This window comes from Anser anser, assembly GCF_964211835.1.
Source record: "Anser anser genome assembly, chromosome: 5".
Taxonomy (NCBI): domain Eukaryota; kingdom Metazoa; phylum Chordata; class Aves; order Anseriformes; family Anatidae; genus Anser; species Anser anser.
The window spans coordinates 30,340,159-30,365,700 of record NC_139725.1 but is presented as its reverse complement, the minus strand read 5'-3'; the positions used below and the strand labels follow the sequence as shown (position 1 = coordinate 30,365,700).

Sequence of the window (25,542 nt, the reverse complement as noted above, 5' to 3'; positions counted from 1 at the left end):
TGCCCCATGCAGCTGTCTCAGGGGTTGTTACCTTACAGCACCTGGGTTTTGTGGCTCTCCAAGGAGTGAAAAGCCATGCCAGAAGGTAAAGCCGCTGGAGGCATATATCTGCCCATAACTGCTGTGGTAGCGGCTGGCAAAAATAGGGGGAATTGCGAGGGGAGACAAACCCATGTGCAAACACTGCTGTGTGTCTTGTGTAAGGCACAAAGCTACTCCCCTGTTCCACGGCCATGGAAACCAGCCCCCAGTTATCTTCTGCCAAAGTCAAATAGCAACTTTGGAGGCAGTGTGTATTTTTTGCCTTAAAATGACTTGCTGTCTCACAAGTTACTATTTGACTTTTTTTTTTTTTTAAAAAAAAGGGTGGTTTCTGCAAGCGCAAACCAAAGCACATAGCTTCAAATGGTTACCAGGACTAACGCTGCCTATGTAATTACATTGCCTGTATTTAATCTCACAGAAGTGTTTGGCAGATCCCTTGAATTTACGATATGCAGTCAATATCTTCTGCTCTGAGGCTCAGCTACTGTGTGTGTTCCTTCCTTTGCCTGAAATGCACAAAGTCAAGTCAATATACTTGGAGGGTAGGGTGCAGGAGCGACCGCGGCTCCATGAGTGTGTGCCTACATCTATATATACACCCATGGAGATCTCACAGGGATGTGTGTGTGCACGTTACATGCAAGACAGCTGCTCTGCTTGTATTTGTTTTGGAAAGGGTTCGCTCTGGTTTCATTGTGGCTTCCTTTAAACAATCTGAAAATCCCCCCCTGGGTTCAGAAGAATAAATATGCATGGCTTGTAATTCTGTTGCAGCTCTCGCTCCCAGCTGATAGGGTGACGTGGAGTTTGGAGGCTCGCAGATTGGCTTTTTGATTTGGCTTCTTGCTGCAGTTGTGCAAACCTCGCCGTCTCCCAGAAAACAGGCTCAGCGCTCCGCCGCGCACCGCGATGCTGGGAAGCCTGGGCACAGCCCCGGCGCTGTGAGAGCGGGGAAGCCCAGCAGATTCAGTTGCGATCTGGGGTACAACCCATTTTCTTCCCACCCCCCCCCCCAGGACCATCTCCATCCTCCTCCCCCTTCGCCAGCTCTCCCTTCCCTCCCCAAACTAGCCGGCACGGAGCTGAAGATCGAGGCTGGTGGATTTATCAACATTTTACGCGTGTGTGTCCCCCCCCCCCCCCCCCCCTTTTCCAGATGCACCTCCCCGCTCACCCTGACAGCTGCAAAAGAGAGCACAGGTTTCGTAGCGAGCACGGCAAGTTGGACTGACATGCAGAGGAGAAGCCCCCGCACGGCGCCGGTGACTGCCCCCGGGATGCAGTGAGCTCCGTTAGGAACCGGAAGGATTTATAGCGGGGAGCCAGCGGAGCCCCCCCCCTCTTCAAAAATAATAATAATAATAAAATAATAATAAAGTCAGGAAAGCAGCCAGAAGGGGTAAGTAAGAGGGTGCTACCCCCTGCTCCGTAGGGAAGGCGAGGCTGCCGCTTGGGTGTCCTGCCATCGAGTGCCTGCTCACGCCTCGCATGCGGATGGTAGGGGGGCTACGGGGAAAAGGGGGGGGGGTCCCCATATTTCGGGAGGGGGGAGCCCGCTGGGCTCTGCCGTGTCCCCGCGGCGGCTCTGCGTGCGTGTGTGTGTGTGTGTGTGTGTGTGCGTGAGTGTGTTGCGGGGGCAGCGCTTTGCGTACGGCGCCCAGCCGCCGCTGCAGCCTGCGCGCCGGGGAGGGGGCGCGGGGCCGGGGCCTGGCGGCGGCGGGGGGGCTCCGGCGGGGGGCAGCGGGGGCACCCCGGTCCCGGGAGCCCTCCCGCCGCCGGGGGGGGTGCCCCGGCCCGGCCCGGCGCTGCGCGGCCCGCAGGGATGCCGGGGGGTGGGGGGGTTGGGGGGGCGGCGGTGCCCGGGGAAGCGCCTCTCATGCAGTGCTATAAATTTCTTTTCTCGTTATTATTTTTTTTTAATTTTTCATTTTTTTTAATTTTCATTTTTTTTTACCCCTTAATTTTCTTATTGCTATTATTATTATTATTATTATTTCCCCCCACGGGGGGGGCTGGGCCATCTCTTGCTGGGGGCCCCGAGGCCGCCGTCCCGGGCAGCTGTCGCGCTCCGTCCGCCGGTGCCGGCTTGTTTACCCCCGGTGTCAAATATAGCTGGCTGCTGCGCCAGGGCTGCCCGAAATAGGGCACGGGGCTGCCGGCGGGGCCCCCGCAGCCCCCGACGGGGAGAGGGGGAGAGAAATTACACGCACGCACACGCACGCAAGCTGGCCTAAATGTTGGGTGATTTCTTGCTCTTCCTCCCGCCCAGCCTCTCGTCAGGGCTTTATTTATTTTTTTTTTCACCTGTGTCTAAAGTATCGCCCTGGGCAGGAGATGAAACCGTTGCCAGTGTTTTCCTTTTTGCCTTTTTAAATTATTATTATTTGAATTATTCTAAAACATGAGGATATGGGCATTTTCCCCCCTCTCCCCCAAGTGGAAATGTGGAGTAATAGTTGGTTCCCTGGCTCCGTGGTTTACTCCTGGGCTTGTCTGGGGGATTTCACCCAGAAAATACGTTTCAGATCTAAGGTGAGACACTGGAGGAACTGCATGTGCCATACACACATCCTCCCCTCCGTGTGCATATGTGTATGTTTCTTTAATCCCTCACATCTCCTCATAGAGCAAAAGGGTGATTTTCTTGAGCAATTTTTTTATCTCTGGAGAGGACAGTGCTGGAAGACTTAGGTAACAGTCGGCAGCACCTTCCCAGCCAAGAGCACTCACCCCGTGCTCTCTGGGAGCACGGCGGGAGGCCTGCCAGAGCATTGCTGGCCTTGGGGGACTGCTGAGACACGGAGGCCTTAGAGATGCTCTGGAGGTTTGGTGCAGTGGGGAGAGGCATCGCTCCCAGGAGGCACGAACATTTCTAGGGAGTTCCCCGTCCTGCTCCATCCACTGCTGTTGCAGGCATTTGTTTGCCCTGGCGATGGTTTCGCTAAGAAAGTAATTCGTGTTTGATGCTTGCAGTCAGGCTTCTGTGGTCAACTGGAACGAGACTTGTTTCCTGAGCAGGAGTAGTAATGTTAGAAAAGAGCACGTCCAGCTGCTGCCCAGGGCCAGATGGGGAAGAGCAGGAGCAGCACAGGAGCCCTAGGTTCTGCTGCTAGTGTGCGACGTGATGGGGGTGCGTTGGTCACCCTCCTGTTGTAAATAAAAGGGGTAACACCAGTCAGGGTGGGGAAGAAGAGGAATGAATGTGAATAGGTAATAGGTGCAGCAGAGCAGCCTCTTTGTATTTTTTTTCTTTTTTTTTTTCTTTTTTTTTTTTCCTCCAAGCTAAGTATGAGTCCTGTTCTAGTAAGTCAGTGGTTCAAGCATTGCCCAGATGCAGAAGGTATAGCAGTAATCCCGCTGCCAAGGTCCTGTGTGAGGGCAGTGGAAACACAGGTGGGCTCCCAGCCTCCGTGGCAAGCCTCTGGCGTGCTGGTGGGCACATGGGTTCATGTCTCATTTGCACAAAGCAGCTAATGATGTTTTTCAGCCCTTTATGGGGATTTGGTGAGGACAAGCTTGCCCCAGCCAGTGCGTGATGGGGTGCAAGGGGGCCTGGGCTGACCTGCTGCCACGTGTGCCTGATCCCACACGGTTTCGGAGGGTCCTTCCTGCTACAGGCATCCTCCATCCCCAGGGAAGGGAAGAGCCATAACTGAGTGTGTCAGCACTTTTTTTCAGAAAGCGAGTTAAGATGTATTTCCTCCACCAATATTTTTTAAAGTGAAGCGCTACACAGATAAATGGTCTGTCTGTCAAGGTTTTGTTTGCTTGTTTTAAACAAACAGCATCGGTCTCCTCCCCTAAGCTTCCCCAATGACCAAACAGCGTTGACAAATAGTTCCTTGTTCTTTGTTGTTGTTGTGTTTCAGATGCCTTTCATGTGCTTCAACAGTTAAAAAGATGTCTTTGATTGTCTGCCAGGTATTTTTTTTTAATCAGGCAGTAATATCTAATTCTGTATTTAAAAAAAAAAAAGAAGGAAATTAGATTACACAGACAAGAAAAAATCTCTGTAATATGGAAAATGAATCTCTGTAGCCAGGAAATTGATAGTTGTGATGCTCTGTCTACCATTACGCACTGTGTTTAGGTATTGTGGCATAGATGAATACTATTGTTGATTTAATGTTTAGATAACAGTAACTCCTAAAGGCATCAGCCCAGCTGGGGGCCCATGTTTCTAAGTGCCATACAAATGTCTAATAAATGACAGTCTCTGTCCTGAAGAGTTTTGTGCGCTGTGAGACACGTGAGATCATAAGCTCTTCTTGGGGCATATCTAAAGCACTTTCTGCACAGCTGAGCTCGTGGTCTGGTGTTTGCTGATTTCAGTGACGTGGGGTTTGGGGCATTTAGCGAGCTTGCTGTCCCTGCTTACCTCCAGAATGAAATCTGGGACCCACCCCAAGGCTGGGTCTCCTGCAGCGTGAAGGGCCCATTGGGCCGCTGGGGGAGTAACGTGGTAAAGGCAGTAGCTGGCTTCCCTTCTTCCCCTCTGCTTTCCTTGCCTGAATGTTTTAAACCGCAGACTCTGGGTGATGGCCATCACAGACATATCTGTGCAAAGGCCTCCTGCTCTCAGGATTTTGCAGGAATAACAAGGCATCAAGCAGCAGCGATGTGTCAGGCCAGTCTGAAGGTACCACCACCCCCGTCTTGCCAGTGTTGCAGTGAGGAGAAGCAGGTGTTGTTCCTGCAATACGGTGTCACGGAGTAATTGGTTCACCCCATAAGACACATTTATAAACAGGTGACCAGCAGGCCCCCATGCTCCTTCAACTCTCAATTTTGTGGTAATTCTGTCTTTAAATCCGCTTGCTGGAGCCTTTGATCACACAGCTGAGCTGTCACTGATGTCTCTGACAGTTGACATCATGGGAGAGAGGGGAGCTTAGGGCTCTTAACATTTCTTTTATGATGATAGCTTGTTTTCTAACTAAACACTCCAATGAGGATTTTCCATCAGAATAAAACAGGGAGCTTTTCCAGAGCACTCAGATTTAGGAAGAAGCTTCTGTTTCCATTCAGCCTTTCCATTCACTAGCAGATTATTTCAAGGCTGCAAAGCTGGGCTTGCTCTATTTGCTTCTTTAGCATACTCTGCTGTCTTTTTACCTAAGCCTCCTAACTCAGGACAACAGCAGAGACAGCCAGGTCAAGAGCAATCAGAAATACTAAATATCCTTTGCTGCTGGGCATGTTTTGCATCCAGGGAGGTGTCAAAGAGCTTTAGAAACTGTAGACATACGAGACTGCATTGCCACTGCTTTCATCATCTCCCACTCCTGGACTGGTACTTGGAGGCTGTCTCAAAGCAAACAGCAGCAGTATCCAGCAGCAAGGCAGAATACGGTTTTAATCAGAAGAAATGTGGCGATGCAGGATGTACATGTGAGAGGAGACTTTGTAGATGTGACTGGTGAGGTTGTGTGGAAGGTGACATGTCCGGGAGTGAACAGGGGCCTCCAGTGCCAGTGGTGCAGGGTGCCGGTGTGCTGGTGAAAGCTGGTTTCCTTCTCCGGGCCACAGCAGGGGCAAAACCAAGGTTGGCACATGTTGACACCTCACCCTGCGGCTGGGCTGCCACTCCAGCTGGATGTGCCCTAGCTCCTCTTGATGCAAGTAGTGGTAGGAGGGAGTCTGTCACCAGGGTCTAGGCAGGCTGTGAAACCCACCCCAGGGCTCCTGGTGCCCTGTCCCACAGCTCCCTGGCCCAAGGAGGGGAGGGCAGTGCTGCCTCTGCCTTGTGCCGTTGTCCCCCTCAGCTGCTGACAGATGGGGGCTCACAGTAAAACTCTGCGAAGAAGCCCTTGTCTTGCCCTCCCCTCTGTGGGCAGTCTGGAATATTTGCTGTGGGGGCACCAAGGGCTGGATGTCTTGGTTTTCCACCTCGAGGTGTCAGTTCCTTGGTGGGAAGCAATATTTTGATGCAGAGTTGAAAGTTCACCTTAATCATCTTCCATGCTTTTGACTGGGCTGATGCAGTGACCCTCGAACATGCACGTTGGTTGGAAAAACTGCAGGTGGAGAAGTTTCTGCCTTTGTGTAGTGGGACAAGGCTGATAAATTGTCCAGCAGATGTTGCAGGATTCATTGCTGCAAGAGGCAAACTTGCCCCCGCCCATCCAGCTAATGCCCTTGCCATGCTTGTCGTTTCTATTTGGGTTTCTACAGCCTTCCCACCCTGGCTGCTTCTTCCTGCTCCTATTCCACCCCCTGCAGGTTACTGGCACAGCAAAATACGTGGCTAGGTGTTGGATTCAGTCTGCTTTACATCCAGATCTGTTCCTGGTCCTTACTGGTGGCAAAGCCATGCAAACAGTTATGCCAACAAAAAGGCAAGAGGTAGCGCAGAGTGGGAGCAAATGACCGGAGGTGGAAAATGTTCAGCTTGGCTTAAGAAGCCCTGCTTCCACCTGTAAAGCCTCTGCCTGAATTGCCTGAAGCAGTTAAGGCTTGGAGTTGGTTCAGCCTTGAAGTCTGCTCTTGATGAGATGGATAGTCCTGAATGCAAATTAGTTGCAAAGAAGCTAAGAGCGATGGGGTCTGCAAAACGCTTCATAAGCTATTAAGACACACAAATATCAGCGGGGGGGGGGGGGGGGGGGGAGACAAAATAATTTTTTATATAAAATCTTCCCCAAAACAGGTACAGGGGTTGATCCTGGTTGAAAAATCCAATCAAACACAGAGAGTCCAGGCCAAGCTATTTCTCAGATGCAGCATGCCAAATGGACCTAGGTTCTCATTTTACTCTCATTTTGAAGAACTTCCCCTCTGCTCTCAATTCCTTCACATCCCTTGAAAGCCTCGCACTAGCACTCAGCATTTCATCAGCAACAACCTCACCACGTTGAAGCCTCCAGACCTCATTCGCAGGCCGTGCAAATGGTAGTGGTGCCAACTGCTTTATTAGGTTTGCACCCCCAAAACCCACTAGCAGGAAAAGACCGGACTCCTTGTTCTTGCGGAGCAGCAGTGGGCTGTTTGTGCTGCTGCCCTGTGCTTGCTGAGTGTGCTGTGATTAATTAGCCAGTATGCTACGGCTGTGAGAGCCCTGGGGGAGCTGCCTGCCTCGGGGCTAATTGGGTGCCCCTGTGTGAGGACCTGAGTGCCAGAGTGAGATGGAGGTCTCGATGTTGTTGTCTTGAAGGTAAAATGCAAGCTGGATCTCTCAGTGTGGGCTTTTCTTTTGTAAAGAATCCTGATGAGGGATAATGACATGCTGCTGCTTTTGTTTTGGCAGCCCCCAGACAGGAGTGAGCCTTTCAAAACTTGGGTGATATAAGATAAGCATAGAGGATGCTGCTGGAGTTCAATGTGGTGGAGAATCCTCCTGTCTGGGCATCCCGGAGATGTGTGCACTAGAAGATGCCCTCACTTTAATTACCGCCTGCTCTGACTCTTTATGCATCATCTTTCCCTTCAATTTCAACCTTACAGAGTAGTTTCAGGTTCACTTCTTGTAGTAAATGTTTCCTTTTCCCTAACTTAAATAATCCATCTCCCCAAACCTGACCTGACAGATGTTTCCCCTGCAGTGACCCTGCGCACGCAGCACACTTCATGAAACCCTGGCTTCCGTGGGGAAATGCAGCACCAGCAGTGACCCTGCTGGTGTCCCAGCTAAAAATAAAGCCTGTCCCTCCTGGCAGTGTTGGGGTTTGCTTTTAGGTAGGTAGGCAGTTTTGCCCATTGGCTGCACGGTGCTCTTGTGCCAGGCAGAAGGCACAGCTTAACCTTCAGAGCACAGCGGAGCTGCCTTCCCTCTGGGGAATCGCACCAGGAGACTGAAGGTGAGAAGATGCTCAGCTGCGCTGGGTGTGCCTCTGTCACTCCCACAAGACTGCCAGCTTGCTTGTTGCTTGCCTAGACCCATCTCCGTGCTGCCTCATGCACCTCGGTGAGTTACGGCCACCCCTCCTTCCCCCATCTCTGGCCCTCTGCTTTTCCTTCCTAAATACACGATTTTCTTCATGATGCTCCAGTAACTGTCCCAACTCCCCGCATCGCACAACAACTCCATGCCTTCCAGCTTCCCAGTCTTCTAACAGCAGCGCTCACACATTCAGCCCTGCATTTATCCCATGCATGTGGCTTTCTGCCCGTCTGCAGGCCCACATGGGCTTGGCTGCTGGGCCAAAGAGAGCGGCTGGCCCGGTCAGGATGCAGATGCTCAGATAGGAAGGGCCTTTCCTGCTTTCACTGTACGTGCACATCAGTGAATTTCATAAAAAACAGTACACAAGTGGATAGAGTATGTTCTGGACCAAGAGGATGGATGCATCCTGGCTGGTGAACCTATGGATGTTTTGAGTATTTACATGCATATGTTTTGCTTTGAGCCTTCCAGTACTTAATTTATTTCTTGAGTTCCACAGGTTGCACAAATGCACAGCATAGAATTTAAAAAGTTTCCAGTGCTCACTACGTAAAATAACCCTGAGGCTGGGAGCTTTCTGTTGGTGTTACCCTCCGGCGTCTGCTGGCCTGGTTGACCAGCTCCAGCCCTCTGGCCATGGCTGTTATCCCAGGAGGGGCCAGGGGATGGGCAGGGGTGTAACAAAAGGGCTGAGAAATGTGCTTGGTCATGCAGGACTCTGGGAACTTCATCTACCTGCTGTTGCAGAGAGAGTCTGGATTACCTCTTGCTTGGCTGGGAGCTGGGTGTGGGGGTGGCCAGAGGAGGGGGCATGGAAGCATTCGTGTGCAAGACTGGACAGCGGAGGACAAGGAGAATAGGCAGAGGAAGGGTTACTGAAGAGAGAAGGGTTTTTGGGACACAGGGCTCTAATTCATTGGAAACCCATTTTTATTCATTTGTCTGCTCATTGAGCTCCCACAGCAAAATAGATTCGTTTCAAGGCTTTGCTTGTCTTTAAGAGCGACTGTCCTTTTTGTCAAAGTCCCTTTGTGCTCGCTCGTCCACCCGTTCGTGTCACTGCCTCTAACTAACATGCAGCGGTGGCTCTGCCCTGGGGACCCTCTGCCCCTTCCACCGCTCCTTACCCGCTGGTGGCTGCTCCTGAGCGAAACAGGCCTTCCTGTCACCTGTGACGGGTTTCCCAGATGACAGGAGTGACTGTCACCAGCGACTGCAGGGAGAGTTTGGGGCGCTGCCATGGAAGTACGGCCGGGCAGGAGAGACTTTCTGAGCTGAGGGAGCAGTGGATGGGCCGAGTGTGGAGCAAGGCTGTGAATGCAGGCTGGTGACTGCTGCCTTAGCTCAAGTCAGTCCTCCGCTGATACTCCTGGTAAGCGAGGGACCCCGCCATTTTCTTGCCTTAGCCTTGTCTTAGGAGAGATTTGGGCTTCAAAGCAAGTAGAGCACATCTCCGTTCTAATCTTCTCTTTGCAGAAATGGAGGGAAAGGTAATTTCTGCAGCGCCTGAAGCGGGCTCTGAGCTCCTCTGTAAAGCTGTTGGAGATGTGGGACTGCTAGCATCAATAACAAAGGCTGCGCTCCTCGGTGGCAAAATTTAGGCTGTCCTCTCTTTGCCTCAGTGACTTAAATAGACCATACAGCGGGTGGCTGCATGGGGATAAGCATGTTACCCAAGCACCAGCATTAAACCTGTCGTTGTACCGCCAGGATGAGGCACTTCAGGAAGCTGATCCAAGGTGACACCGGACATTTGTTGGGGTCTGGGGTTGTGGAAGGGAGGTTTTTCTCCTTCTCTTCTCTCGTTTCAGTGCCTTTGGCTGACGTGGTCACCTCCCATGACTCAGCTTCTCCCATTGGCAGGACTAGTTTTAGCAAATCTGGGGCCAGCATGGAGCACAGGGGGAAGGGAGGAACTGGGGGGGATGTTGAGAAGTGCGCATGGTATGGAGATACCTGGAGTGGTCTGAATACAATGGAAATGGTACTTCTCCCGCTTTGGGGGGGGGGAAAGAAACACATGATTGTCATGTACTTTGCTAGGAAATTCTTCTGATGCACATCAGTCTGCACCCAAGTTGCTAAATGTTCTTCACCAGTATCGCAGTTCACACTTACTGGGTGCTGGGTTTTAGGTTAGAGGAGTATCGCTGCAGGCATGCTAGAAATGGCAAGGGAGGAGCCTCCTTTTCTGACAAGGTGCTTTGTTGTGTGCCCCCAAGCCGTGATGTCTTTGTTGTGTCACCTTTGTGGCAGAATACATGTATGAAATCCTGATGTTTTGGGGGGAATCTTCTTGAAGAATGAAGCCACGTATGGCTTGATTCCCTTCTGGTTTGGGACCTGCCCAGTGCTCTTGGCAGGAATGAAACAGAAAAACTCATGTATTTGTTTGGAGAAGACAGCAGTGGCCTCCTGTAGTAATCCGTTTGGTTTTCTGTAGGAAAGCTAAATCATGTTTAGGTGGCCAGAGAAAAACACATGAATTCAGTGGGGTCAAGGCATCCAATTGGGTTAAAGAGCTGCTCCATTGAACTTATTCCTACTCTGTAAGATCTGTTCTGCTGTGACTACCTCAGTGAGATGTCTGAGGTGTGGCACGTCGAGACCCTTGGCAGAGGAAGAAGTTAGTGCTGTTGCAGAGTGGGGCAGACCTGCAGTTGAAACACAGACCAAAAGGTGAATAATCCTGTCCAGTAATGTCATAGTGAAGAACAAATCTCTGCTTGCCTGTGCTATAGAGATCAGAACGGCATATGACTTCATACAGCCCACAAGGAAAGACATCAGAGGTGGGGAGAGACGAAGTGAAGGTGGGGCAGTAGATGGGTAACGTGGAGACTGCTGCCACTTACTGTAATTGCTGTAACAGCTCCACTTCCACTGTTTGTTGTCCATGTGATCTCTGCAATTACCATATGGTAAATATGACTTAAGTCTCTAGCAAATAACAGAGCTAATATTAAGAGAGAATCTGTAAACAGCTAGTACATAAATGAACAAAGAGCAGTAAGCAGCCTGGACTCATGAAGAATGAATTAATCATGATAGATACGATTTTTTTTTAAGCAGTCGAAGAATTAAGAGCTGAAAAACCACTGAAGGATTAAGATATCTAAATTGTCGATAAAAGGTATGCGTCAGTAAAGGCTGAGGGTGCTGTGTGAAATCTTGTTTGAGAACTGCATTCAAATGGGTGAATTTACAGGTTTTGGCACCTTCCAAGTGAAGTGGGAGGTATTTTGAGGATAACCCGTATCTCAATGTATTTTTCACGTCCCCTGCTGTGATCAGATCCACAGAAGCAGTGAGTGTGTTACAGTGTACTTCCCTCCTCTCAGCTGGAGAGCCTGAATTTTGGTTGAAACTCTGGAAACCTCTGCTGCCTTCCTCTGCATGCCAGCCGGCACGGCAGTCCTCACGCAAACACCGCCACGCCGGAGACACAGCAAACAGGTGGAAAGGCCCTAGGAAGCGAGCAATTTGTATGCATCAGTCTAAGCTTAATCTTCATAACAGTTCAGTGCCTCGTGAAAACCTGTTGTACGACGGAGCTGAGGGGCGAGACTTCATTTCCTGGCTTCTGCTTTCCTGCTCCAACCAGAGCAAATTTGCTGCTGTGTTTGGTGGGAGCAGGCGCTCCCAGATACTGGGCTGCTTTTGACCGCCTCGAAGAAAGCAGGAGGAGAGCAAGATAAATGATGAAAGGGCTGCCTCGGCTAATTTATAAAGATTAAAATAAATTTGTGTGCTGTGGCCAAAGAATAACTGTGGAGGAGAACAGCTATTTACAAGTATCTGAAGCATGTAAATCTCAGGCAGAGAGGAGAATGGTTGAGAGTGCTCCAAGGACAGGATAATGAGAACTAGCAGCATAAATTTTCTTAATTTCATCCTAAATATAAGGGTGACGTCTAAAACCTCTGAGATAAATTACATCATGGCACAGTCTCTATGGGAAGTTGTGGAAGAGCCATCACTTGGGTAATTTAAAACTGGGCTGGACAAAGTACTGGGAAATAATGTTCACAAGGGGAACAATGCAGCAGCAGCCCCTGAGGAATGCACCAGACAAGTCTTCTGGCTCTGGTTTGACTAATTCAGTGAAATCTGTGCTAATTGGGCTAAGTGATAGCCTTCACATCTACCCTGTTTCTGTGCCTGTTGCGCAGAGGAGTGTAGAAGTCTTCAGTTTTACATAATGTGTGCCAAGCTGCTTGTTCTCCACTGCAGTGGTGAAGGCTATTTCTGAAATGTGGCCTCCTCCTCCTTCCCTCCCCTCGTTGCTTTCTGCCCAGTCTCACACTCCAACGTTTACACTGCTTCTGCTGCCTCTGTTCACTTTTTAAATATTTTCTTTCTTACCAACCCACAAGCTGAGCCCTTCCAAACAGAGTGGAGGACTTGTACTTTCTGTTGTGTGCAATGTTTTTGGTAAAAACATAGTTTTGTCTGTGTTCAGACCAAAAACAAATTGGAAATATTAATTTTTCCTCCTGGGGGGAGAAGATAAGGAAGGCAGAAGGCGGTTGTGGGAGGGTTGGAGCAGTGTGTGCCCCACTGCCCGGGTGAACTCCCGTGGCATCATCCCCAGGAGCTGGCAGGGGAAGGGCTCCCTGACCTGCTGCTGGATGCCTCAAATCCAGCACATCACCTGGGTTGCCTTGTTCACCTGAAATGGGTGTTCTCTGTCAGAAAAAATTGCTCAAACGTGTGTTTTTTTTAAACTAATTCTGTATCTAAGGAGGTTGAAATATGACCACAGCACTTCTTCCCCCTCTTCTTTACAACTTAGCGCAGCTCTCTGTACAAGTAACTAGCGGCTCTGCAGCACAAATGTGCTGTTGACAACAAATCCTAGGGTCTTTAACTGTAGCCACTGCAGGTCTGTCACCAGAATGCTGAAGAAATGCCACGAGTTGCCACTGTCATCTTTCCTCTAGGATGCTGCGAGCTACCAGGTGATAAGTTGCACTCTGATGGTGGCACCTGAACCAGCAGTATAATATGTCGGCGAAGCAGGAACAGTAAATAACATGCCCTGTGTGCTGCCACAGGCACTACATAAAATGTTTTTTACTGACAAGAAGTTTTCCTCACACCGCTGGAATCTTTTTTTCCCCCCACCTCCCCAAGTGGTCTTTGCTGCTCTTTATAATATAACCAGCAAGATGAGGCGATGAAAGCCAGCGCCTTGCAGGATGCAGTCATCAGTGCACGGAGGAGTCAGCGCTTGCTGCGACCCCATGCCTTGTTGGAGGGCAGCCTGTGGTGGGGGCCACCAGGCGGGTGAGCCAATAACTCCACTTTGTTGTTTCCATCTGCCCTCCAAACCTCACAGGAAAACATTTCAGCCTTTTAGCTGGGCCTTTCACATCATAGGCGCAAACTGAGGGCCTGAAGAGTGCTCTTGAAAGTACCTGCCCTCTCAGTTAGGGGCCAGTTCAGACTGCTATGGGTTGTGTTTTCGGGCACCTAAAGGCTCCAGCTGTGTTTAGAAACACCTCTAAATGCAATAAAAAGACTGAGGTTGGAAGACCTGTAATGGAGGCTTCCTGGTGACTTCCAAAAGGCAGAAATTTGCAGCAGTGACTTTTTGCCAAACGTGCATGTGGTTGGCCTGGGCAGCAGGCTCCAGGTATCCCTTGCTTGAGCAGAGGGTTGGACGAGATGGGCTCCAGAGTCCCTTCTGGCTTCAGCCACTTGGAGATTCTGTGATCCCCAAAGCAAAAGAGCAGGTTGCTATCTCCCATGTGAACTGGCTGCTTTGAAGTGCTACTAAACACCATTTGGAAAGACAGCACTGAGACAGTGTAGTATTAATGCGAAAGAAAATAAATATACACCCATATCACAGTAAATAATACTGCTTTTTTAAACAGGAGGATGGTCACTTCTACTATATGTGTCAGCCTAAATGTCAAGTTTTGTTTTCTGAATGTAAAAACAGCTTCAGTTCTGGGGGAAAAAATAGAAAGGGTAACACTCGCTCTCCCTTATCCTGCAGAGCCTCAGGCACATGGACGTGTACCAGGAGTGGAAGAGCAATTGTGCCGTGGCTCTGAAGGAAGCTATGCTGGCCCATGCCATAAATTAGGACTGCTCTCAGGAGCATGACCCGCTGAAAGGTTCCCTTTGGTGCCTGCCTGCTCATCATTTGCGTCCCTGTGCACAGAGCGTAAGCCACGGCGCCGGTGGGACTGGCTGTCTGCCTGCTGGTGGTCTGGGTGCGAGGCTCTGGCAGCACTGGTCTTTGCAGCTCGTTTCCCAAGAGAGCAAGGCGGCTGTAATTTTTCAGCTGGGGTGAGAACGGGGAAGTAAAATGCCCGGCCAGTCAAGTGCAGAGTGTACAGCATTGGAAGGGGCAATTAAATACGGGCATCTTTATGGGCTAGCTATTTATGGCACTGTTTCTCCAGGAGCATCACAGACACTAAAATACAGAAAAGCCATCATGGACCAGTTCCCTAGGGTGAGCTGAGTGTTTGGAGATTGTTCCTGGCTGTCCATGGACTTGTGCTCCATTTAGGTCATCCTGTGGGGCAAACTAATGTAACTGCAGCATTTCTATAAGGAATTATTAAATTTCAGTTTTGTCAATTAACACCCCTTTTACCATGCTAGGTTACCATTCTAATCGAATTAGTAGAGACTCCACCTTGTACATATTAAAAAACTTACTACAAGAGCTGATTTTTTTTTTTACAGTAGCTGTTTGCATGATGTTGAGAGGAAAAAAAAGGCTGCTTTTGGCACATATCGAGGGGGTTATTCTGTAGGCAGCTAATTCTGGTTTTGGGCATGTTTCCTGTGGAGTGCAAAACAACCAAACACCTATGGCCCCCTGCCATAACTTTCCTATAGAGCCGAACTCTGGGGATCCGTCATGGCCTAAGCATGAGTTACGTTGCTTTTTTCCTTGTAAAATACAGCTGGTGTGGTAGTAGGGAGCTTTACTGACTATTGCTGTACAATATCCAGCGTAAGGGAAGCCTGGGGTTTTGGCCATGTTCATATCAGATAGGTGCACGCCATCAGTGACCACTTAAAACCTCATATGTGATTTAAAATTTGCATTTTTCTGACAAAATGGATCTAATTACATTGCTCTAGCTTGTGGATTGCAGGTAAATCTTAAGTTACACTTTGGGTCCTGTTGTAGTGATGAAGACAGGGATAGATGGCACTTGAATAGAGATGATTGAAAATATTTGAATAATTTGAATAATTTGTTTTGTGTTAAGTATTTTTTATGGATTTATTTGGGAGGAGTGTGAATTAGGAATAATACTTCTGTGAAAACTGAGTTATTTGTGTTCTTTGGCAGAAAGGCTATAATTTCCTTTTTTGCTGATGCTTATCAAAAACGTGTGCTCAATCAAAAAGCTTTTATGTGTTTTGGAGATGAGGAATATGAGGTAATTTTTTCTTTTTCTGCCCTGTTAATAACAGCCCTGTTATTAAGATGAACCTTATTTCTGTCTCCTCCAACTTAAGAGCAGGACTGTAAGATAACACAAATAGCAGTTTCATATCTGCTCTGCACTGGGACAGATGTTTGTCAAGCAGACAAACCCTGGATCCTGAGATGTCTGTGTCTGGACCTAGAGCAGCACCCACGCCTGAGTGGGGCTCACCCAGCACTCCTATCTGATCCTCAGCATTTCCTGGGTAGACTAAAGTCAGGGGGAGAGCGGATGGATGGCCCCAGATGTGCTCAGTGCGCCTGATTTATCTGGAGGGAGGGAGGTGCCAGACAACCTAATATTATTTGCAGGTCAAATTCAAAGATTCTAGCTTTTATGATAGTTTAAGGGGAGTTTTACATGAATAAGAAATGAATAGAAACTTAAAGTTTTGCCTTTGATTTTGTATTTACTGAGAAGTGATCTTGGGCACATGGTATGTGGCAATCACCACGTTATCGTGCCTCTTTGTTTGGTTTCTTGTCATGAATGCTTCCTTTTGAAAATATCTTTGCCATTAGAGTTATGTGAGCAGCTGTATAGTAAATGCTAAAGTACAAGGGATCTACACAGCCTTCCCAGCTTTCTGCCTTGCTATAGATCTGCAGCAGACAAACCCCCAGTTTTCTGAAACTCGGCCATTATAAAAGACGTAAGGAGCTTGATAGTTGTCCATTGTCATTTTCTACTGCAGGCTTAATAGTGACAAGCATGGTCCCTGCTACTTTCTGGACTGTGTCCAGAAGCATTTCAAAAACGGATCTTTATATTTATGGGTTTTATTTATGAATTTATGGATCATGTGGCCATTGTCAACTCTTGTGGAAGGAGTTCCCCCTGGTCTCTCTTTGGCACTGATAGACTGCTCTCATAACTTGTCCTACCAGACAGGGGGCACTTCGCTCAGTACCACTGCTTTTATTTGCATGTATTCAATGTGACAACGATAGTGGGGCAGAGATCTGTGTGAGATGTCTGAGAGCAAAGAGGTGGGGGAAATCAGCAGAATTGTGATCTCGATGGCATAAAGCCGAAGATCACGCAATGCCGACTGACTTTCACACGCAGGTCCCCTCCTGAGGTTTCTGGACTGAGTGTAGGGGATACATCTGAGCACAACCTTGCATCTTGTATAAGCAACCTTGCTGACCTGGAGCTACAGAGCGAGTTTTAACTCTTCCATCCTCTGCTTTCTGAATGTTAGAATTGTTACTTCAATATTTTATTAACGGCAATTTTAAAATTTAATAGTTTTATTCTGAGTTGTGAAGCACTTTTGCACAGGTTCCCAAGGGGGATGGGAGGAGTCAGAATGCTTCCCTGTATTTTTCAGATGGGTTAGGTTAATGCTGTTCATGTTAATGAAAGCATATTAAGATCTTATTAGGCAGTGTGTCCATGGGCAAAGTTCCTATTGATCTCAGTGGGGAGTTTTGTCTGTGTCAAAAAATAGCAGGATCGGATCATTGTTGTATCATTTTAGAAAATGATTGTGACCTCCACTTAACTTTAAAATGTTTGTCAAGGCAAGTGAAAACCAGTGAAAAAAATGTCTTCTCAAATTCTGAGATTTTAGCCTACAAACAATAGTCTGAGTTCGGAGGTCCAAAAGCATACACAGAGGCTGACCTGACAGAGGGTGTTTTTGAAGCAATATGCAATTAGTTTGAGGAACAGTAGTAGAATTACCTTCTGTTTAAAATCAAATTAAAAATTGAACAAGGGCTGGAGAGGCCCCTGGTTGTTTTGAGGCATGGCTAGTGTTAGAAACGATCACAGTGTTATGTGAGGTGGATGTAGAGTATTAATGACACAAGGTGGTCGTACCACAGAGAGGGTGTAGCAGTGATTTATTTCAGAGGGCGTTTCAGTCATTGTGCTATTACTAGACAGGGCTCTGAATTTAAGTGGTACTTAGACTGTAAAGTCATGTTTGAAACCAAATTTAGGAGCTTGAGTCACATAGATGGCTCTGAAATGACTCCTGTCTTTCTGTCAGACGTTTCTACATGGGTGATCCTGGAAGACACTGTGCCTACTGGCTGCTGTGCAGTTAACTAGCCTCTGGAAGCTGCAGGAGTCAAGAGGTTGGTGGATACCTGCCAGCAATTGCAGTACAGAAAGGAGTGATGTGCCTGGGGTGTACTGGAGCCGCTGTGCACGTGCAGTTGCTCTCTGCATGCACCTGGAGCCAGGGGCACCTGGAAAACGTCATCTTACCGTGGATGTGCACACATCTACCTCGCAGCCCATCGCTGTTCATTGTGACTCTGGACCTTTCTCAGGGATTTCCCCGAGCCTGGTAATATACCCCGCAGAGAGGGAGGAAAAACAGGATGGGAGTGTCAAACTGAAGCCAAGTTGTGTGTGCTGGGTAGCTCGGTCTTCCCTGTGAGAAGGGAGATGATGAGAAAGCTAGGCTGCCCAACAGCCCTCCCCGGGGCTGATGTTACCCTGGTCCCCAGGGGCTGGGGTAAAACGGAAGATAAATCAGCATTTGAGAGAGAAGTAGGCTAATGTGGGAAAATCTGTCTCTTCTGAATTAGTCCAGGTGACATGAAGAAGTATATTATTTTTTCATATCAAGGGTGTCAGATATGGATTTGTGATCCTGATACTGCATAATCAATTCTCTCCCCTCTGCTGTGCTCTGTCAGGGATGGTTTTGTTCATTTGCAGTCCTTGTTCACGCTTTCCTTCCTGTTTTGCTTGTCTTTATAGATTTTTATCTGAAAGTTGAAAACACTTTTGTTGATATTGGGAAGATTGCACCCGCTTTTTGGGAAGACGTGAGCAACACAACATAATGATAAAATAGCCATTTGAGATGCCTTTGTTAATGCTAATAAAATGAAAATGTTGCCAGGAATACATACAGTGCAAAAGGAAGGGGGGGGTGGGGGGGGGAATGGGACCTCCTCAAGTGTTCAGGAACCAGTTCATCCCTTTGAACTGCCTCCGTCTGAAGGTTAGGTGTCTGTTCTAAATTGTCTGGACATAGTCTCTGAACCATGGAGAGAGATGGGAAAGGACAAAATTCCCTCTGGAGATGCGCATCTTAAATACATCTTTTGGATCAGAATGGGGTGGGACAGGAAGGATCATCCCCTGGAACTGACTGTCTCTTTCCTCTGACTACAAAGGGAGCCTAGGCAACTTAATTTAATTTACTGCCCAAGATTTAGATAGTTACAGCAGGGTAAATGAATCCCGGTCCTACTGATTTAGCAGTACAAACCTCAATGAAAGTTAGTGGGAGTTAAGGCTCTTGAACCATCCAAATACTTTAGATAATGCTGCTATTAAGTTTGATGTTTCCTGTGAGATACTTGGCTGTGGCTGGACTCACAAATGTGGTTCTTCAGCTAAGCCTGAGACCAAATTCTTCCTGATGTCTGGAGTAAAGGAAGGAGAATAGTGTGGTCCATGATAAAGTGAAGGGCTGAGATTCCAATTTTAATTGGTACAAGTCCTAGAGCAATGTAGTCCATAAGTAACAGAAGGCACTATTGTGCACTGATACGCCCAAATCTACATGATACATCAATCAGCTGCTTTGTTTTTGCCTGGCATTTTAGCTTAGAGATTACTTTCATTTTAGAGGGTAATTGAAAATACGTCACTTTCTTAGGGACACAGGAGGAGTATTTGTGCGTACATGCATTTTGCTGTATCTTGTCGGTTTGTGAGCACAGATCTTTGTGGTGTTTTTGTAGGTTTCTGTGACCTTTTGAAAGTAGGATTACTGATGTAAAACGTGATCCTCCAGTGTGAAGGAGTGGAAAAGCTGGTGAGAAATGGCCTTTAGAGCCTTGCCAAGCACAAGTACTCTTCCCTATTTCCCTGGTGACATCTTTACTTCTTAATGTTGGGGCCCTGCTCGTCAGAAGGTTAGGGGAGCCCCAGGACCCTTCTGGACATTCTGCAGCCTATCATGAGGTGCTGCCTATGGGGATGTTTGGCCACCAAGGTACTCCATAACTGAATTATGTCCTACAAATGAACTTCATTTGGAAATTGCTCACTGGCCTTAAATGGCACTTCTTGTGTTGCTCGTGATTCCTTGACTTGTCCTATTCCCTGGGTGGTGAGATAGGGTTGCCTTTAGATTTGGTTTGTTGTGCTGAGTTGAACTGCTGTGTTCTGGGGAACATGGTGGCATCATTAGGAGAGCGGCAGCTGAGCACTCAGTACTCCTATTGCATACGTTGTAGGTCAAGCGCAGGCTATTACATAGTTTTCCTCTGAGTTACTTTTTTAGCAATTCATCTTCATCTGCTGGGCATGTAAGTGCTGCACTTTGTTAGGGTCCCTGCTAAATACCTTCTTCAGAGTGACAGAGAGACAACCCTTGCATCTCTACCAGTACTCTTCCATGGTGAGATACTGAAGTGCATTTGGGTAAATGTTGCGTCTTTATTTTCTCTCATGCTTCCCTCCCCCCTCTCTGTTTTGTTTGTTTCAGGTTCTCGGCCTTTTTGGATCTACACAGTGGAAGTTGCATCTTGTGTATGGCGTGGTTAAGCTTGCAGCCTCTCACCTCAGCCTTCCTCCATTTTGGGCTGGTTACTTTTGTGCTGTTTTTGCATGGTTTGCAGGTGGATGCTGGCCTGACGGGAGACTCAACCAGTTCAGTACAAAACAGCTCGTGTTCAGGATCTTTTGACTGCAAGGAGGGTGTTATCCTGCCAATATGGTACCCAGAAAACCCATCCCTTGGGGACAAAATTGCCCGCGTTATTGTCTACTTTGTAGCACTGATCTACATGTTCCTTGGAGTCTCCATCATTGCAGATCGTTTCATGGCATCTATAGAGGTCATTACATCACAAGAGAAAGAAATCACAATTAAGAAACCCAATGGAGAGACCACAACGACCACCATTCGGATTTGGAACGAAACTGTTTCCAACCTGACCCTCATGGCTCTGGGCTCCTCTGCTCCTGAGATCCTTCTATCTCTGATAGAAGTGTGCGGGCATGGATTCATAGCTGGAGACCTGGGGCCATCCACAATTGTTGGCAGCGCTGCTTTCAATATGTTTATCATCATTGCCATCTGTGTCTACGTGATCCCCGATGGGGAAACCAGAAAGATAAAACACCTGAGAGTTTTCTTTGTCACAGCTGCATGGAGCATTTTTGCTTACATCTGGTTGTACATGATTCTCGCTGTCTTCTCTCCAGGTGTGGTTCAGGTCTGGGAAGGTTTGCTCACACTTTTCTTCTTTCCACTTTGTGTCCTTCTGGCTTGGATAGCAGATAGACGTCTGCTTTTCTATAAGTATATGCACAAAAAGTACCGTACTGACAAGCACAGGGGCATTATCATAGAATCAGAAGGCGATCACCCTAAGGGAATTGAGATGGATGGCAAGATGATGAACTCCCACTTTCTGGATGGAAACTTGGTGACTGTGGAGGGGAAGGAGGTAGATGAATCTCGCAAAGAGATGATCCGAATCCTTAAGGATCTGAAGCAAAAACACCCAGAGAAGGACTTGGACCAGCTGGTAGAAATGGCTAACTACTATGCCTTGTCTCATCAGCAGAAGAGCAGAGCCTTTTATCGCATTCAGGCTACCAGAATGATGACAGGAGCTGGCAATATTCTGAAGAAGCATGCAGCTGAGCAAGCCAAGAAGAGCACCAGCTTGCACGAGGTGCGGCCAGATGAACCTGAGGAATTCATCTCCAAAATTTATTTTGACCCGTGCTCCTACCAGTGTCTTGAGAACTGTGGTGCTGTTCTCCTGACAGTGGTGCGCAAAGGAGGGGACGTGTCTAAGACCATCTACGTGGACTATAAAACAGAGGATGGCTCTGCCAATGCTGGTGCTGACTATGAGTTTACAGAGGGGACTGTTGTCTTGAAATCAGGGGAGACCCAGAAGGAATTCTCAGTTGGAATTATTGATGATGACATCTTTGAGGAAGATGAGCATTTCTTTGTTCGGCTTAGTAACCTCCGTGTGGTTGAGAGTGAGGAACCTCCAGAGCTTGGTAACTCCCCATACCCAAAGGCCATACTGGCTTCTCCTTGTGTGGCCACAGTGACTATACTGGATGATGACCATGCTGGCATCTTCACATTTGAGTGCGATGTTATACATGTCAGCGAGAGCATTGGTGTGATGGAAGTCAAAGTCCTAAGGACATCAGGTGCTCGGGGTACAGTCATAGTGCCATTTAGGACAGTAGAAGGGACAGCAAAAGGAGGTGGAGAAGACTTTGAAGACACTTATGGGGAGTTGGAGTTCAAGAATGATGAAACTGTGTAAGTACCCCATTCATTTCTGTTTCTGGGTCTAGTTTTGGTGCTTAACCCCACATTTTGCCTCCATTACAGGTGAATGCTGACGAGGGACAGGCTCCTTTCTTCAGCTTTCCTTCAGTTTCCCTACTTACCTCTTTCAGGCAAGAACCGACAGCAGGATTTAGGAGAGTCATTCCCGAGAGGGAATGACAAAGTGAGGCTTAGAAATACTGCGGGGGGTAGGATGAAAATACATCATTTTCTGAGATCCTGCACTCAAGCTATGGGTTAATGGTGAGTGAAAGTAGAGGGAAAAGAAAAAGAGGGAGGTTTTAACTGGCAGGGCAAATATGGGAAAGCCTCTTTTTGCAAACCAGACATGGAGGGCACAGGAGTTTCTTGCTATCCCAAGATGAAAAGTTGACAACAGTTATTCCCAGGCAAGCAAGAGCTGCTCAGTAGGTATGGGGCTTTATTTTCACATGAGCAACACATACCTTACCGCATACCTGTGTCCTGAGGCTGTCTGTGCAACTCACAGATCTGTGTGGTACCTAATTCACAGCATAGGCACAGCTGCAAGCTGTTCTGCTTGGACTTGTGCAATCCTTCCAGCCTTTATGTCCCCATGGTCTACCCATATTCCCCATGTCACCTTCTCTATGATCTTCCTATGTCTGTTCTTTTACTACCTGTGGTTTTTCTCCTTGCAAAATACCATGGCAATTGGCAATAATGGTCTAAATCACTGCAGCTCGCAGCCTGTCCATGTGGCTCCATGACCCAGTGTTTTCATACAGAATAAAGAAGGGAAGCAGAATGGTCTGCACCAGTCCTGTTAATTCAGCACTTTTATTGCGTACAAAGTAGCTGATATGAAGCTAGGAAGTAATAAAGACCAGAGAGGCGATAATGTCTAATTGCTTTAAGTACCTGCTGTTAACATTAGTGGGGAATGAGAAAAATCCCTTAGCTGAGCAGGGAGAGGGAGGGGGTGTGAACCTGGTGCTAAAACTCCCTAGTGTTAAGTGCCTAGGTTCCTCTTGTTAACACCTAATCACTTGAGCCATCAAAGGAAGAATTGTGCAGACTTGCAACTGGCATCAGAGAAAGGAAATCTTTGTACCAAGCCTCCCTTTACAGTACCCAAAAGGATGTTAATACATTAAATGCTATGGAGTAGGGATGCCCTAATTCAGTAGCACCTTCTGCCTTAAGCCCACTAGACCACTTAATCCAGCTAATACACAGTCCTGATGCTTGATTGTACATGTCCTTCCCTATTAAAGGAACAGGAGTTCCTGGTTGGCCGGATTCAGCCACAACCAGAGATGGAGACGGATCAGCTGTCCTCATCTGGCCTTTTCAGAGAGATGGGCAAGGCAGGTTAGTCTCCTAAATTGAGCCTCAAGCTAATTTCCCCAGGGAAAGCAACGAAGAGGTCAGTTGTGTGGATACAGTCTCCTGTGAGGAGACTACCTAAAATAGACTAGATATAAGGAAAATTTATTTACTGTGAGGGTGGTTGAGCATTGGAACAGGCTTCCTGGAGAGGTTGCCTGTCATTGCTTGAGAAATGTTTGGACAATGCCCACAATAATGTGCTTTAACTTTTGTTTAGCCCTGAAGTTGTCAGACAGTAGGACTCAATGATCTTTGAAGATCCCTTCCAACTGATCTACTCTATTTTATTTTATATGAGTACTGCCGTGCTCCAGCCAGGTCGTGAAGAAAAAAGACTTCAAGATCCATCAGTGGAAGGCCAGCAGGTTTGGGGTACCAGAGAATAAGGCCATGAGCCATCTTACTCCAAACTGTACTCTCTTTTATCTGCCTGCTGATGGAAGACTTATTTTTGTCTTTGAAAAGTGTGACAGAAGGTCAGAGTGTAACTGCATTTTTGCTTCACTTGGGTTAAAACAAACCACATTCAGCAGGACCATGTGCATCCCTGTAGGACAAACTCTAATGGAAATGAAGGCAGTCCAGAAAACAAGTACATGCCAGATGCTTTGCACTGTGGTTGTGTCCCAGAGAAGATGCCCTAGAGCACAGATAAAACCTGTGTGCTGTACTCAAAATTGTGCCCACACTTAATGCATTAATGTGGCTTTCACTTCTCTGTTGGAAGGCTGCTGAGAGCAAAGTTTTCCAGCTACAGGGGAGCTCTAGCACCCCTTGTGGCACGTAGGCCATAGGAACAACAGATATATTTATTTTGAAACTAGAATTGGTATACATGGCTCAAATTAGTAAGCCTAACCACGTAGGCCAGCAAGCTGCCTTTATTCATTCCCAGGTTGCATTTTAACTCTCCAGGTCTTCTGGGAATGGACTTTTGGTTTGGAAACATGTGAAGATAATTTTTGGTAATCATCCCTTGGCCTTTAAATTCGCTGAACACAGGTCAGGTGCTGCCTGTTCTTTGCTGAGGTGTGGGTGGAGGCAGCTGTAGAGATCTGGAGGTGCTAATAGGTGAGTTGCATCTCTACCTCCTGTTTACGGTTTCTAAATCTGAATGCAGAAAAAATAATTCTGAGAAATTATTCAGGCTGTGAACAAACTTGAGGCAATTGAGGTCTGGATTTGGAATTCAGACCCACAGTCAGCAAATGCCATCTAGTTTTGGTTTCCCCTAGTTTGGGAGGACAGGTGAATATAGGGTGTTTGGGGTAATTTTGCAGTTCCAGAGGGCATTGTGTGAGTAAGTGGTCCCTGCATTGTGCAGTACAAGGCTGTATGAAGACACTGGGTCACCAAACAGCTAAGGTTGTGCCTGGCTGAATGTTTCAGGGCCTGCCTTCGAAACGCCTCCCCACTGAGGGGGATCTGCCAGGAGGTGCTGGGGTCTGCTGTGCACTGAAGGGGGGACTGAGGGTCCACAAAGCCCTTTGCAGAACAGGAGGAAAAGCAGGGAAACAATGTTCAGGAGACAGTTCTAAGGACAGGGGGCCAGAAAGCAAGGAGAGGTATGTGCTCCCTGCTTCAACTGGCTGCTTATGCCCTTACTTAGGAAACGTGAAATGTGAGCATGGGTTTCCGCTTTGGTGTGTGAGCTGTTTACGATTTTTTACGTACTCAGTATGGGTTTCTGCCTCCTTCACTACTTTAACCTATTCATTCTCCTTGTGGAGTCACTTTTATAAGATTTTTGACTCAAGAAGGAAGCAAGTGCATGGGAAACCTCTTGCAGCTATTTAAAGACAGTGCTAAGTTTTACTGTGGTTATGCATGTATGCTATGATTGCAGCCACAAAGAAACGCTGCTCAGCATAAGCCAGAGGAGGGTAAAGGCTGCAGTTTACTCTCAGCTCATTCTCTAACATATGAATTAAAAGCCTTCAGATTGCATTCTGCAGCGGCAGGCAATCTAAGTAGATTTTAGGTCAGCCTCCTTAAATGTAGCAATGCCCTAATTAATCTGAGGGGCACTGGTTTACACAGCATCTTTGAGATCAAACTGTTGGAGAGAGACTGCCATCTACCAAATAAATCCCCAGGGCCAGTGGTGATAACAGCGAGCACTTCCCCTTAAAACTAAATGGAGAAGGGGCCTTTGCTTAAACATTATAAGATAAAATGAACCATATCAGGGTTGTTTTTAAGAGGCTTTCCCTGAAGTATGAGGGACTAAAAAAAGCTGAGTTGATGCATAAATTACAGAGTAAGAGGAAAACAGATCCTGCCACCGGCTCTTGCTTACTGCCTCTGTGATTCTTTCTAGACTAACATGGTCAAAGTTTCCTTACTCACGTTTGGGTGGGAGCACAAAGAAAGCAGGTTGGGATGAGGAGGCTCAAAACAGTGCCATTATTACTGAAATATGGTCATATGCAATGTGTGCGTATGGATGTGTATGGGTGTTGGATAGCTATAAATCAAACTATGTAATC

The 25,542-nt window shown here is 47.6% G+C and overlaps 1 protein-coding gene and 1 long non-coding RNA gene across 11 annotated transcripts in view; one reads left to right on the top strand and one right to left on the bottom strand.

Moving 5' to 3' along the window:
• Positions 1 to 215: 215 nt before the first annotated feature.
• On the bottom strand, positions 216 to 1,343 carry LOC310899762. Its single transcript, XR_014584646.1, has 2 exons — positions 1,220 to 1,343; positions 216 to 984 (listed from the first exon to the last, which is right to left on the bottom strand). It is a non-coding gene; the product is annotated as an uncharacterized lncRNA (long non-coding RNA).
• The window catches only part of SLC8A3 (solute carrier family 8 member A3), a 99,926-nt gene continuing 75,691 nt past the window's right edge, over positions 1,308 to 25,542 (top strand). For 7 of the 10 annotated variants that reach the window (XM_083836647.1, XM_083836643.1, XM_083836645.1 and 4 more), the window contains exons 1-2: positions 1,308 to 1,444; positions 19,859 to 21,670. In XM_083836647.1, coding sequence (XP_083692773.1) covers positions 19,905 to 21,670 — 1,766 coding nt within the window. In that variant the 5' untranslated portion in view covers positions 1,308 to 1,444; positions 19,859 to 19,904. Of the gene's footprint in view, positions 1,445 to 18,301; positions 19,772 to 19,858; positions 21,671 to 25,542 lie in introns of those variants that run through there. The other 3 variants (XM_083836648.1, XM_083836641.1, XM_083836638.1) reach the window with 3 other exon arrangements.